The sequence below is a fragment of the Acartia tonsa genome, chromosome 10, assembly GCF_053477335.1.
Source record: "Acartia tonsa isolate MP-2025a chromosome 10, ASM5347733v1, whole genome shotgun sequence".
In the NCBI taxonomy this organism is placed as follows: Eukaryota; Metazoa; Arthropoda; class Copepoda; order Calanoida; family Acartiidae; genus Acartia; species Acartia tonsa.
In genome coordinates this window covers 40950665-40965237 of record NC_137269.1, presented here as the reverse complement: position 1 = coordinate 40965237, position 14573 = coordinate 40950665, and the positions used below count along the sequence as shown (strand labels likewise).

General features: G+C 33.2%; 1 protein-coding gene across 1 annotated transcript; it reads left to right on the top strand.

The window, feature by feature from the left end:
• Nucleotides 1-10714: 10714 nt before the first annotated feature.
• On the top strand, nucleotides 10715-13515 carry LOC145330629 (NF-kappa-B inhibitor cactus-like). The gene is made up of 2 exons (XM_080175302.1): nucleotides 10715-11574; nucleotides 12323-13515. Exons 1-2 carry the CDS (start codon nucleotides 10995-10997, stop codon nucleotides 12928-12930), a joined length of 1188 nt encoding a protein of 395 aa, XP_080031428.1. The 5' UTR covers nucleotides 10715-10994; the 3' UTR covers nucleotides 12931-13515.
• The last annotated feature ends 1058 nt before the right edge of the window (nucleotides 13516-14573 follow it).

Below are 14573 nucleotides of genomic sequence, written 5' to 3'. Positions count from 1 at the left end.
TTACTATGGGTAAAGAACATGATTTAGGCTATTTTACATAGTCACTCCACTTAGTAGATTTAACTCAACTTTAAATGTTTACAAAATATGTTTTTAAAGATAATTATTAAAAGTTTAACATTATAATTTAGATCACTAAGCTTGATAGTATAAACAAAACTAAAATTTATAAAATATGTTGTCTTTTAGTTGTGCAGCTACTCCATAACTAGCGCCTGTTTGTCCGTCTGTTTGATCGAGTCACTTATATGCAGAAAGAAAGGGGACAATGGGCTGTTTATTGCACTAGTCCCCAAAGTTTTACAAAAACGTTTTCTTATTCGGGGACTTTTACTGAATTTTGATTAGTTGGTTTATTAAGTAATTTTAATCTACAGAAGGGGTAATTTTTTTACCCCTGCTTACATGAGTTAGTGGTACTTTTTTTGTTTTGAACATCCAATCCATAATGTCATATTCTGTGATTTATTAACCCGAAACAAGGTATATAGTGTTTCTAACAATTAATCCTAGATATTGTGTAGTCGTACCTTTATTCTTATGGACATAATTGACCTTGTTTTTTATATAAACAATAATAAGCTTGTTGTATCAAGGTTTTTTTTACAATTATTCACTTGGGTGCTTTCCCTCAAAGTGTTTGTTGAACACAAAATACCCCAAACCTCATTATTTTTAGATAAATTTTCAAAAAGGCAGAAAGATTTAAGGTATATTTTTTAAACATAAATTCAAAAATAGGCTGTAAGTAATAATAAATTGCAGGGAGGGAGGGGACATTGAACTGTAAGTAAATTATGCTGGTCCCTCAAATCAGGGGCTGTCATTCAGCCAATTAATTCCATTTGAAATTGACGAAAATTGAATATTTTGTTGGCGTAGAATTTGCGAAAAACTTGTTTTTAAATGTAGCTGAAGGGAAGTGGGCTGTGGGGAAATTTTCACTTAAAATTGTTTGTCTGAATCATATTCCCTTGTCCTATCATTCATTGGCTTAAAAAAAAACTTTGAGGAGTTGATAGGTTGGCTCAAACTAGCAGTGTGTACACTTTATTTTACTAATAATCTAATCTACAGAAGGCGTAATTTTGCTTATCTTCAATGCAATAATTGTTTTGATTTTCAGAAGGGGTAATTTTGTTTATCTTCATTGCACTGTGGGTGTACATCATTTTATAATCTATTGCCCTATTCCTTTAGATCTCTAGATTTTTTATCAATAATTTAATCTTTTTTTCTGAAATTGCAGCTTTGATATTTTTAAGTTTTTACAGCTTTTATGAAAAGGGCGTTTGGCTTGTTTTTGCATATCTTTATTATTTTTCAGTCGGCTAAAAAACGCGGCTGAATCTATTGAAAATAAAACTGTTAACTGTTTATTAAAGACATTAGTACAGTATGGTATTCTGTTTTATTTTTTGGAATTCACCATTTTTTAAGTTTTTTTATTGCCTCTAATGTCTAACAAATAACAAGTTTGAATTTTGTATTGCCTTACTTTGCGATAAACAGTTAGGGAGTTGAATCCATTTTTATAGAAGCAGAAATATAATCTATGATTATGGTTTGGACCCTCTAAAACTGTAATCTACCTTTCCACTTTTCCCTCTCTTGGTGAAGATATCTTCAACGCCGATACGATTTTTGAAATGTAAGATTCTACTTTCCCTTCTCTTGGTGAAGATATCTTCAACGCCGATACGATTTTTGAAATGTAAGATTCCACTTTCCCCTCTCTTGGTGAAGATATCTTCAACGCCGATACGATTTTTGAAATTTAAGATTCCACTTTTGCCTCTCTTGGTGAAGATATCTTCAACAAGAGAGACAAAAGTGGAATCTTATATTTCAAAAATCGTATCGGCGTTGAAGATATCTTCACCAAGAGAGGGGAAAGTGGAAGGGTAGATTACAGTTTTAGAGGGTCCAAACCATAATTATAGATTATATTTCTGCTTCTATAAAAATGGATTCAACTCCCTAACTGATAAAGTTTAAAATCAATAGCGATACTTTTCTAAAATTTCGATTTGTTTATTGTTTGGTAGATTTGTCCAATTACTTTAAAACCCACTGAATCGTCACTAGATGTATTATTTTTACTAATTTACTATGTTAGTTTTAAAAAGAATAGAAATTTTTGGGGTAGGGGATATTTTTTGCTAGGGGCGTTGTCTCTTTGAGTATGGTGGTACCCTACCCCAAAATATTCATATTCATAAACCTTCCCTGAACCTATAAGAAGCTATAAAAGAGAACTAAATATATTTATCGGTTAACCTCGGTTAGTGAGATCGTTTGGTACAGACTAAGAGACATCCTGTTACTTTTATAAATATAATGACACTTAATAGGAATCTATAGGGATAAGACAATAGCCGAAAAATTGATTTGCATCCCCAATCAAATGATGACAAAGATGTACAAGATTACAATTAGTAGTTAAGATGTTTGGACACTTATTGAATCAACCAAATCAAAATTTAAGAAAAGTCCTCAAAGTTGTTAAATCAATGAAGAAGAAAACGTTATGAAAACTTTGGGGACAAGGGGAAAAACATCCCAATGTCCACTCTCTCCCTTTATACTTATTGACAATCCTTATACTAAAGTAACAGGATGTCTGTGTGTTTGTCTGTGTGTTTGTACCGAAAGATCTCGCTAACCGCTGAACCGATCGGGTTCTCCTTAACAGGGTAGCTTCTCATAGGTCCTTGGAAGGTTTATAACTATTTTCTTGGGGGTTGGGACACCCCCACCCCCCCAAAAAAAGAAAAATTCCCCCCCCCAAAAAAAAATAAATTTCTAACTAAAACTAAAAATGAGGAGGGGAACCCCCCAACAAAAAAAAAAAAAAATTTCGCCCCTCCAAAAATTTTTTTTTTACTTTATCTTTTAAAATATAAAATAAGAAATCTAATTATTAAATTCGACTCTCTCCTCCTCAAGTGCCCCTAGAGGCCTCTAGGGGCGTAGCCGCTAGTGAACAATATTGTACATAGTTGTTTTGTGTTATCTTAATTCTTTGTGAATCACTTTATTTGTTTAAATATTAAGACTAAAGATTATTTGACGTAGATTTAATGTTTATTTGTTAGAATTATCAATTTTTTGCAGGGAGGGAGGGGACATCTGAGGTGGATTCTTAAAAAATATTTGCCCCACTAATCGCTTAGTTGGGCAATTTTTTGGTGATTTTGTGATTTTGGAGGACATCTGAGGTGGATTCTTAAAAAATATTTGCCCCACTAAGCGATTAGTGGGGCAAATTTTTTGAAGAATCCACCTCTGGTCTGTTAATTACACTAGTTCCCAAAGTTTTATTATTACGTTTACTTATTCATTGGCTTAACAACTTTGGCGACTTTTATTGAATTTTGATTTGGTTGGTTTATTAAGTTGAGTGTCCTAGCGTCTAAAGCACTAATTTTAATCTACAGAAAGAATAATTTTGTTTGTCATCATTGGGGTTGTATATTAATTTTACGGCTATTGTCTTATTCCCATAGATTCCTGATAAGTAGCGCAGCAACTTTGGGCCTTTGGGACTTTTATTGGGAATTTTGATTGGATGATTTATTAAGTTGAGTGTTCAAACGTTTCAACCACTAATTGTAATCTACAGAAGGGGTATTTTTTTTGGTATCACTATTGGGAATGTACATCAATTCATCGACCATTGTCATATCCCTTGTGATCCCTGATTTGACGCATGTTGATTTGTTAGAATTATTAATTGTAGGCCATTCAATTAGATTTAATTTGTCATGGGAATCACCTAAAAAATTACTAGGCTTCTATTGAATAACAGATATCTTAAGGGATAAAACATTTGACAAGAAAATGATGGAACTCCCCTACCAATTAAGATAAACAAAATTTCCCCTTTTGAAAATCAAAACAATTAGTGGAAAAATTTGAGCAACCAAAATTTAAGTAACCCAATTAAGATTTTATAAAAAAACACCTTAGTTTTTTAGGCCAACGAATGAGAGATTGTGATTATTTAACTTTAGAGAAAAGTCTAATTTACAACCAATTGTCCCCTCCCTTCCTGTACGGACTGAAAATTTTAAATTATAAATAAGCTTCTAATTTCTAAAAGTATGTTTTTATTCTAAAATGCAAAATGCTTTTAAAAAATTTATTTAAAAATACTTTCTAATACTACAAACCCATTAAGATTGTAAAAGGAAAAATTCCTTTTCCCCCTTTAACTACACACACAGTGACACACACACACACAAACATACAAACACACACAAAATGCAAGTAGTAAGTGTGTGTGTGTGTGTGTTAGCTCCTTAGGGAAACCCCAAAATTTCACCTGATTTTCACAAGAGATTCATATGCCCAAATTTGGGCATAAACAAGCGCAAAGAAAGCCAGTTACAAAAAGGCAGTCATAGTATAAAATCACATAAGAACTAAAGCAAACGCTACCCTGCAATTGAATAGTGATATTAATGTGTTTTTAATATCTGAGAAACGGCGATATTTAGGAGGCTTTGAAGGGCAGACTTGTTCTTATTTTAATTCCCAGTCTTGTAACATTCAAAACAACAAAAATTTCATATCTAGCAAATTACTTACCTATATAATGATTTACTAAAATAACAAGGATGACAACATCCATAAAAGCGAAGTTCTGGAACGGTAGGACAAAAGAACATTAACACTGTTATAGGAATCATCATGCAAAGTTTAAATCGATAGGTCAATTCTAACATGTTTGAATTATCGGAGAGAGCTAACCGTTACACGAAAAAAAGCTAATTGTTAGGGACGGGCTGACCCTAATTATAGAAAAGCTTTGCTTTTCAAAAGAACAACCAAACATATAATTGAACTAAATAGCTGCTTTTTGGTCTAAAGAATTTCAAATTTCAAACATACATATATTTTTCTATGCAGTCTATAAAACCAAACTGTATTCATAGTTCCAAACTGCAGCTAAACGACGAAACAGACGGAAAAGAATGTAGATAGAAAAAGAATTTTATTTGATCATTTTATTCAAACTTGATTTGATTTTACTGAATAAATTGTTTTTGAAAAGGTAGCCTTAAATCAGGTAAACCAGCTTTAAAAGCTGAATTATTTGGCTAAATTTGGCATAGCTGTGCATTGTGCAATTGTTAAAACATCGCTCACCTGACCTACACAGCGAGAGAGCCAGAAATAGCGCGGTACAGCGCGCTATCCTTGCGTAGAAACCCACACACATACACACACACACACCACATACTCTAAGATTAGGTGGAGTAAAAATAGTTTAGCCTGGATAGAAAACAACTATACGATGTCTAATTTTGGGTCCAGCAATACTTTTAAAGTAGCGCAGCTAATCTAATTACTAAGTTTTTTTAAATGTGCGAGGCTGCTATAAATGTACTAAACCCTTGTAGGTCTATTATTTGATTGTTTTTACATGTCGATTATAATTATCAATTTGACTTAAGTAAAACATTTAATAATAAAGAAGACAGGAAGACAATTTTTGCCATAAGATCTTATAAATGCTGTTGGCAGGTTTTAACCTAGTTTTGGGAACATAGTTAAGCCCTCTAAAGAGAAGCGGAAACAACGAATTACGGACAAGTTAATCTACACCCCTATCTTTACCCCAATAATAACATGCTATCTGTAGATTCTTCGGATAAAAATTTTAAAGAAAAGAATAAAACAATTATGTAAAATGTTATCAATGAAAAAATAAATTAATGAAATAATAATTAGTATACACTTTTGTATCCTAGCTTCTTATTTATATTAATAAATGTACCCCTCAATTATCATAAACAAAAGTACGATGCTGTGAGCATTAGTGCAAAAAATATGACGTAATCAAAAAAAATTAGCCAATGAGAGGTCACTATAAATTTTACCATTGGTCAATAACGGCCTCTCATTGGCTATTTTTTTTGTTACGTCATATTTTTTGCACCAATACTAACAGCATCCAAAAGTACTCCAGAATTATATCAAACATATTGGTGGATTAGTTTGGACACTGTTTCATAAATCTGAACTTCAAAGTTTTAAGGTACCTCTACTCTCCCACATTCTTTTTTTTACGTTTTTGGAAGTTTGTATTCTCTGGGGGGGGGGGGGGCATTCCCCTTCATTCCTGATTTGTAATAAAAATTTTGGGAGAGCTAAACTTTGCCTCAAAATGATTCCATTATTTTCCTCATAATAGTTTTCTATAAACAGTTATTTATTTAGTATCTCTACCCCTCCCCTTCAACCCTATTTTAAGTTTTGAAGCCCCTTAGACCCTAGAGATGTAGGGCACCTATGAAGAATGGTTAAGCTAACCTAAAATAAGCATCACATTTAAGCTTGGTGGTTTTTTTTTGACGGATTCAGTTGAAATTAGGCTAAAAACAACAGGACGACCAGGAAAAAGTTTTATGTAAATTATAATACATTTGGCCAGTCCAGCAGTTACCGAGATCTATTTTTTTAATACAAACATGCATACAGGCGAACATCAAAGTACTTTGTAGACATAACATTAATTATTGATAGGCCCAAAATGTGACTCATTTGTCGTTTTCAATTCTCTTTTTTTCCCAACTCTTTCTTTCTTATCTCTCTCTCTCTCTCTCTCTCTCTCTCTCTCTCTCTCTCTCTCTCTCTCTCTCTCTCTTTCTTTCTTTCTCTCTCTCTCTCTCTCTCTCTCTCTCTCTCTCTCTCCCTTTCTAACTCTCTCTCTCTTTATTTCGAACGTAAATAAACTTTTTTTCTGTTAAGGAATTTTCATTCATATTAGGTGAAATGTTTATATCTATAACTATGTAAAATGTTTATACTGGGTAATTTTGGTGGTGAAGCCACTCTATAAGCCACAACTTTTTCAGGATGTCACAGGAGAAAGTGGTTCTTATTGCTGCTATGTCAGTCACGTGACGAGCAAAAGTATAGGTGTTTATATATACACAAAGGTTGTGAAAATAAAGGGTTGGTTGTCTGGAGACCGTTAATGACCACGTTCATTACATTCACTTCTTTAAGAGATATCTGTTAAAGCACATAAAGTAACATAAATAAAATGTCTGCGTATTTTAGGGAAGGGAGGTAGGGTACATTGGAAGGTAAGTTATACTGGCACCCAAAATAAACGCGTTATCTCATTTGTTGGCTTCAAAATCTTTATGAGATTGTACTAGCAATTTCAAAAATGTCCAACGAATAATTTTAATCGATATAAATTAGAATGGGTGATTTGGTCGATCATCATTGGGGATTTACATTATTGTCTTATCCCTTAAGATCCTTGTTATGTATTCGAAATGTATTAGGATTCTTATTGCTGCGCTACTTTAAACATTTTAATTGTCTTTCTAGGCATATGATAGCTACACCGCGATTCAACAAATCGTCCTTGGTCACTTGTAAAAGTATTTTTAGCTCAAAAACCCCGAGTGAATAAATAAATAGATAGATAGATATAGACGGATTTCCCCCCAAAATAAACAAAATACTCATATCATATGAATTTAAGCATTTATTTAAAGTTACAAAAAAAATTAAATGGCAATTGATGTAGTACATAATAATTCTTTTTTTTATATTTGTTGGTTATACAAGAATTTTAGTGATATGGATGATGATACACAAAATTAACCCTTAAAAAGTGAAGGCAATGATAGTTTGAACCAATTACTAATGTTTTAACAGAAGTAAACGGGTTTTTTTATCTGGAGAATGAGATATCGACTTTTTTAAAGCTTTTGGTACAAGAAAATTTTACAGTCCATTGTTCCGTTCTCCTTAGCATCTAAGGACTCTGCATTTAAAGGAATAAGAGGGTAAAAAATAGCCTAAAACTATCTTAAAAATAGACAAAATCCAACATTCATTTAGTTCAGTAGACAAAAAAAGATGATAAATGAAAAAAAATGTAATTATTGTATGAACACAATATTTAAAAATAAAAAACGCTGTAGTAAAGTTCATGCCCTTATTTGGGCATATCAAAATATGGGGATTTTTTCTAATAGATAGATAGAAATACAGACAGACAATTATGATTATAGAGTATCTTTACATCGTAAATTTAGGAAGTGCCTATAAAGTACAAACCAAGTCTGTAGAAAAGTTTTATTCTTTTTCATTAAAAACCTTACACCCTGAAAAAACTAGAAAAACTTAGGGATCTAAAGGGATAAGACTATAGTCGATAAATTGATATACATCCCGAATTATGATACGAAATTAACCTGTAGATTACAATAAGTAGTGAAAATGTTTTGAACCAACCAATTAAAATTCAATAGACCCCAAAGTTGTTAAGCCAACGAATAAGAATGCGTTATTATAAAACTTTGTTAATAAACATCCCAGTGTCCCCTCCCTCCCTGTGAAAAACTAGCCCCTCGGGACCAATACTCAGCTTCCCTAAAAATTATGCTAATTCTAGCAGTTTTCGGGATCATACGGGAAATACACACACCCAGTCACACACATACATCCTACTTCCTAAGTAGTTATAATTTTGTAAAGCGGAAAACACCAGTAAAAACTGGTACCATAAAACCATAAATTTTTAATGGCTAAACACCACGAATGGAAGTAGAATATACTTGGATATTATGACAGGGGAAAGATTGCTAACATGGACATCATTTATTGGTCAGTTCGTTCATCCAGTAGGAGGGAAGGGGGATGAGGTAAAGCGGATCATAGGAGGGAGTGCTCGTTATTTCAGGCAGCTACAAGTTTCACTTTATAAGAGTACATGATAATCTGGTGAAAGATCCAAGTAATAATAAATCCATTACACCGCGGTATTCATTAAGTAGCGCAGCTTCACTATAAATAGACTCTTTACTATTTTCTATCAAGAAAGTTGAAAAATAAAAAAGCACAACATTTTCGTTGTTTATTGACTGATTATTAATATGAATTGTTTAAATAAGCTGTATTCATTGATTTTTTATTATTATTGTAGCTTTCATTGAATTTTGATTGGTTGTTTGTTTGAGTTGAGTTTCCAAACGTTTCAACCACTAATAATAATCTAAAGAAGGGATAATTTTGTGTATCATCCTTGGGGATGCAATGTACATTATCGGCCATCGTCTTATCCCTGTAGATTCCTGCTACGCATTAAATAATTTTGGATATAACTGAAATGCTTAGTTTTATTTTAATCAGATTATTTCATTCTTTTAGATGACATTGTGACGCATAGAAACAAATTATATACAATAAGCATCGCTACTAAGTTTTAAATAAATAATTTACAGTTAAATTTTAGAATTCGTTTGGAACCATTTAATTAAAGATGAATAATATTATTTTTAATTTGTAATTTCCATTAATTAAAGGATTTTTATGAAAACAAGTATGACAACATCAAAAATAGCGAAACACAACTAATTAGACAAACGAACATTAGCAAATAGAGAGTAGAAGTATCTAGGGATCTTAAGGAATAAGACAATGGCCAATAAATTGATGCACATCCCCAATGATGATACACAAAATTACCCCTTCTATAGATTAAAATTAGTAATTGAAACGTTTAAACACTTAACTTAAAAAACCAACCAATCAAAACTTACAAGAATACGTTATCATAAAACTTTGGAGACTAGTGTAATAAACAGCCCATTGTCCCCTCTCTGAGAAGTATATAATTTCTATCCCTAAACAACCTACAGAGGTGAAATCTTAAAAAAAATGAGTGGGGCAAAAGTTTTTTTAAGAATTCACCTCAGAACGCTTAATATTGACATATTAACGTTATAGAAATGCTACGCGAATAACATGCAATATGTCTAATCGTCTAAGTAATCGATACTCAAGGGATCTTAAGGGACAAGACAATGATAGATCCCTGTCATAACTGTTGGTATTCAAATTATGATAAACAAATTTCCCCCTGCTGTAGACTATGATTATTGGTAAAAACATTTGGACACTGTTAGTTAGTATCACCCAATCAAGATTAATTCAAAGTATCCAGAGCTTTATTCCAACAAATGAGAGGCCTAGTTTATAAAATGTAGAGTACCAATATGATATACAATCAAATGTCCCCTCCTCCAAGTCAATTATTTCCAATGACAAAAATAGACGGACATTTCAAATGAACTAGTATAAGAGTAGCTTTGCTACTTAAAAAAATTCTATTTATAAGAAAATGAGTTATTAAGAAAATAAAAACATCCTATTTAGCTAAAAATATATAAGTAAGAATACATATATAAATATAATTTAAAACACACATACACACACACACACACACACACAATAGTATAAAGAAAATCATGCAATTTAGCAAAAATAACATTTAGAAAAAATTTATTAAAATTTATGTAGCCTAGTTACCTTATAACTATAGTATATGTATGTATGTCCGTCCGAATCTACTGAAGTTAAGTATGCATTTAAAAATGGCTATTTTTTTTTCTTTCTTTATTGACTGATTTTAAAAACCATCTTCAATGATTGAAAATTTTAGTGTATAACATTAAAACATTCTTTTTAAAAATAATATCTTGATATTTTTTTATTGCCCAACTCTTCTTAAACATGAAATTTTCCTTTAGAAGTATTTTTAGCTGTAAATTTGAATTTTAGCTGTAAATTTAGGCAGAAGTAGAGAGTTTTGTAAAAATAAGGGAAATCCCCTGTTGGAAAAATCCTCGACAACCCACTCGCACAGGAGAGGGAGGGGGGACAGGAAGTGAGAAAGGCGAGACAGAGAGAGAGAGAGAGAGAGAGAGAGAGAGAGAGAGTAAGAAAGAGAATGTTTTTGGCCCCTGCCGTATACTTATACTAGTGCTACTAGCTTCATAAGGCCAGTTTCAATTCAACAACAGTAAGTTAAATTGAACACCAACCATTTGTAGAAAGTATTTTTTTAAGCATTATAACATTTAATTTCGTGCTTTGGACATCATTAATGAACAAGTTATAAATAAGATATAAATAAAGCATAAGTGATTTAACTAAAAACAAGACCTAAAGTTATAAAAATGGATAGAGATAGTTGTATCGCAGTGGACGATGCCAGCCAATCGCCTTCAATAAAAGCCACAGAAATACGTTTAGACTCGGGTTTTCTGTCAGGCGGCTCCCTCGCCTCCTGCCAAAATGTGGCCATTAGCAGCGGCGCTGCCGCCTCAAAAGAATACAGCCGCATGGACAGCGGGCTGTGCGAGCAAATGGAGGACTCCCTCACAATCACCGCCAATCCTAGAGAAATTCTTTCAGCCCAATCATTCCGCCAATCCTCCGCCGTTGCACCACACCCCACTGTAACCGTCACAATTCCTTCACCGTCGCCAATGAGCACGCAGCAACCAATCTCCCCGCCACCGCTAACGCCCGAGGTGGTGCAGAAATTTTACGGCGTCGATTCTGACGGCGATACCCAGCTACATTTGGCGATCGCCGACGGCGCGACTCAAATTGTGTTTGCGCTTATCCGTATGGCGCCCGACTCCACCTATTTGGATATTCAGAATAACGAGATGTACGCTCCTTTGCACATTGCTGTGCTGTGTAACCAGCAGGCCATGGTTAGGCGACTAGTCCTTGCGGGGGCAGCTATAGGTAAGACCTTTGCTATTTTTTTAATAAATAGATAAATATTTAGATAGATGAATTGATAGCTGGAAAAGTAGATATATTATCAGATAGATTAGATAAATAGATTAATAGATAAATAAATAGATGAAGAAATACATAGTTAAAATGATAATACAATAATTTTCATATTAAAGATAAAAAATATTTTTTACAATTTTGTTTATTTGTTTAAACTTTAACATTTTTATTATAACAAAAGGTTATAAAAGAATAATTATGATCATAAATAGCGCAGCAATAACAAGTTAACATTTTTTTAAAAACTTTATAAAGTAAAATAAGAACCTAAAGCTATTGTCAATAAATAAAGAATAGTGAAGAGAATAAGGACGATAAATGAATCTTCCCTCATAATCTAATGGGTACAATTTTGTCATGGGTAATGGGGGCAGAAAGATCTGTAGATTAATTAAAGGACGGACGACAGTTGGACGGCGGAAACACCTAGAGTTATAGAGAAGCTTCGCTACTACAAACGAATATTAATCCCAAAGTAAACTTCAAACTTATATAATTCTGTAAATAACACAAAATTTTGAAATGGGTGGTTTACAGAAAAAATGTATTATAAGCGCAGCTACTTAATTGGTGAATATGTTTGTCTGTTTGTGCATTAAACGACCTTGAATGATCATTACTTGTTATTTTCTTGTTATATCATTTATTATAAACTTATTTTTAGTTTAATTTAATAAATTTTCTTTTATTTCAGACATACGAGACCGGGAGGGAAACACGCCACTACACCTTGCCGCCAAGCGCGGATTTAAAGACTGTGCCGACGCTCTCATCCGCTCCATATCCACCGAGGAACTTAACGACGGTGCGGTGGGCCGTATCGCCGCCAACCCCGCCCAACCCTCCCCCTCCACCCTGCTCAACATGAAGAACTACAACGGGGAGCACTGTATCCATCTAGCTACATTCGGCCAACATTACGAGCTCATCTGGTTCCTAAATCAACAGCAGGCCGATGTTTCCAGCCTCGAGGGACGGTCGGGCAAAACCGCGCTTCATTACGCCGTCAACATGGGCGACGAGGCGCTGGTGAAGCTGTTGGCGCTGCCCAAGAGCATGGGGGGCTGTGGGGTATGGCTGAATGCGCGGGATTGGTCGGGCCGCACGGCCTTCCAGTGCTGTATGATCAATGGGGACGAGAATATCGGCAATTTTCTGGCAAGTTTGCCTGGGTGTGACACATCCATGGATGATATTAATACATCGGACGAAGACTTTGAATTTGACACGGAGCAAGATGGTGAAGAGGCCTATAATGACATTGAAGTCAATGGCATTAGGATTGTTAACTCAATTGCTTGATCTCAAAGCGGCAGTGGAAACTAAAATAAAGGCTTCAACCAGAGTGAATACATTCTACAATGAAGCCTCCAATGATTTTATACCTTAAAATCATTATTTAAAGAAAATGAAACATCAAAATCAACAATGCTATGGCTGTACATGAGGACACCATAGCCGAAGACGGTAGGAGACACAAAGATCCAGGAGGGAGAGATCATCTGAAGCATTTTTATTCATCCAGTCAGAAAAAAAGCAGCTAAAAAGAGGAATCTAGATTGTGATTTAAAAACATTTCCTAAATCACAAATGTTAATAAAAAAAATAAAAAAAAAATATGATGGTTCCAACCAATGAAAAATGGTACCTTTTTAACAGATAGAGAGAAAAAGGCGCCATTTTGTTAACATATGCGGCGGAACAATGGACGCCATTTTAATAAATTTGGAAAATAGCGGGAAGAACATAATAAACTGGCGCAATTTCGGCATAGCTGGCCATGGTTATACCGTTAATTTGCCCATATTCCAGTAGATTTAGATAAAAATCTTTGCTCTATTGATTAAAACTAATATCTGTGATGATAAATATAATAATTTTATTATATTTTTTATTTGGTTTAGACTTAGTTTTTTTTGTTTTAAAAATAAATAATTTTGATTTTAAAAAAAATTTAATCAAAATTATTTGATTTTTACCATATTTGTGTAAATATTCTAATTTTAAATTATATTTTAAGTATTTTATTGAGCAGATCAGGTGTATCTTTAAAGATAATTTTAAGTTGTTTTTGATAATTTTATTTGTTTTAAATCAGTATTCCATGAATATAAAAATTTATTTAGAAATAAAAATGAATATAATTCTGAAACGTTTCTTATATCATTTAAAAAGCCTAGCTACTATATAACTAAAGAATATCGGTATGTCCGTACTTCTGAATAAAAGTGTCATAGCTGACACATTATGGTTTAGAATTCTATGCAAGGTTTAGTTTGAACCAACCAATCAAGATTGAATAAATCTACTCAAAGCTTGCATGCCAACGAATGAGAAAAATTGCTTATTAAGTGTACAATTTAATGATAATGGATCTAGGTACTTTTCCCCAAATCGATTCCTCATAATCGAATTCCCTCTGTTATATTCCCAAACTTCATTTTGTGACGGATTCCCCTAAATTAGATTCCCTTTAAAATTTAATTATCCGATTGATCTGATTTTTAGTATATTGATTTCTGGGACAACAAAGTACAATATCATGAGCGAAGCAACTCTATTCGTATATTTGTTTCTATTCAAATCTGATGAGGAGCTAATTGTCGAAAGGCAATTTGATCTCATGGATTTATGGCATTGAGGCTAAGTGCATCAGGCCAAAGAGTCATGGGGAAAAGAATAACATAGGATATTCAACATTAGTGGAATCTGATTTATGGGAATCCGTTTGTTGGAATCTAAACAGGGGGAATCAAATATGGGATATGTGTTGGATACCCAATTTAATATCCCCTCTATTGAAGGTTAATGCAGGGATCCAATGGGATAAGACAATAGCCGCTAAATTGATAAACATTCCCATTGCTGATATACAAATTTACCCTTTCTATAGTTTACAATTTGAAATTTACCCTTTCTGTAGTTTACAATTAGTGTTTGAAACG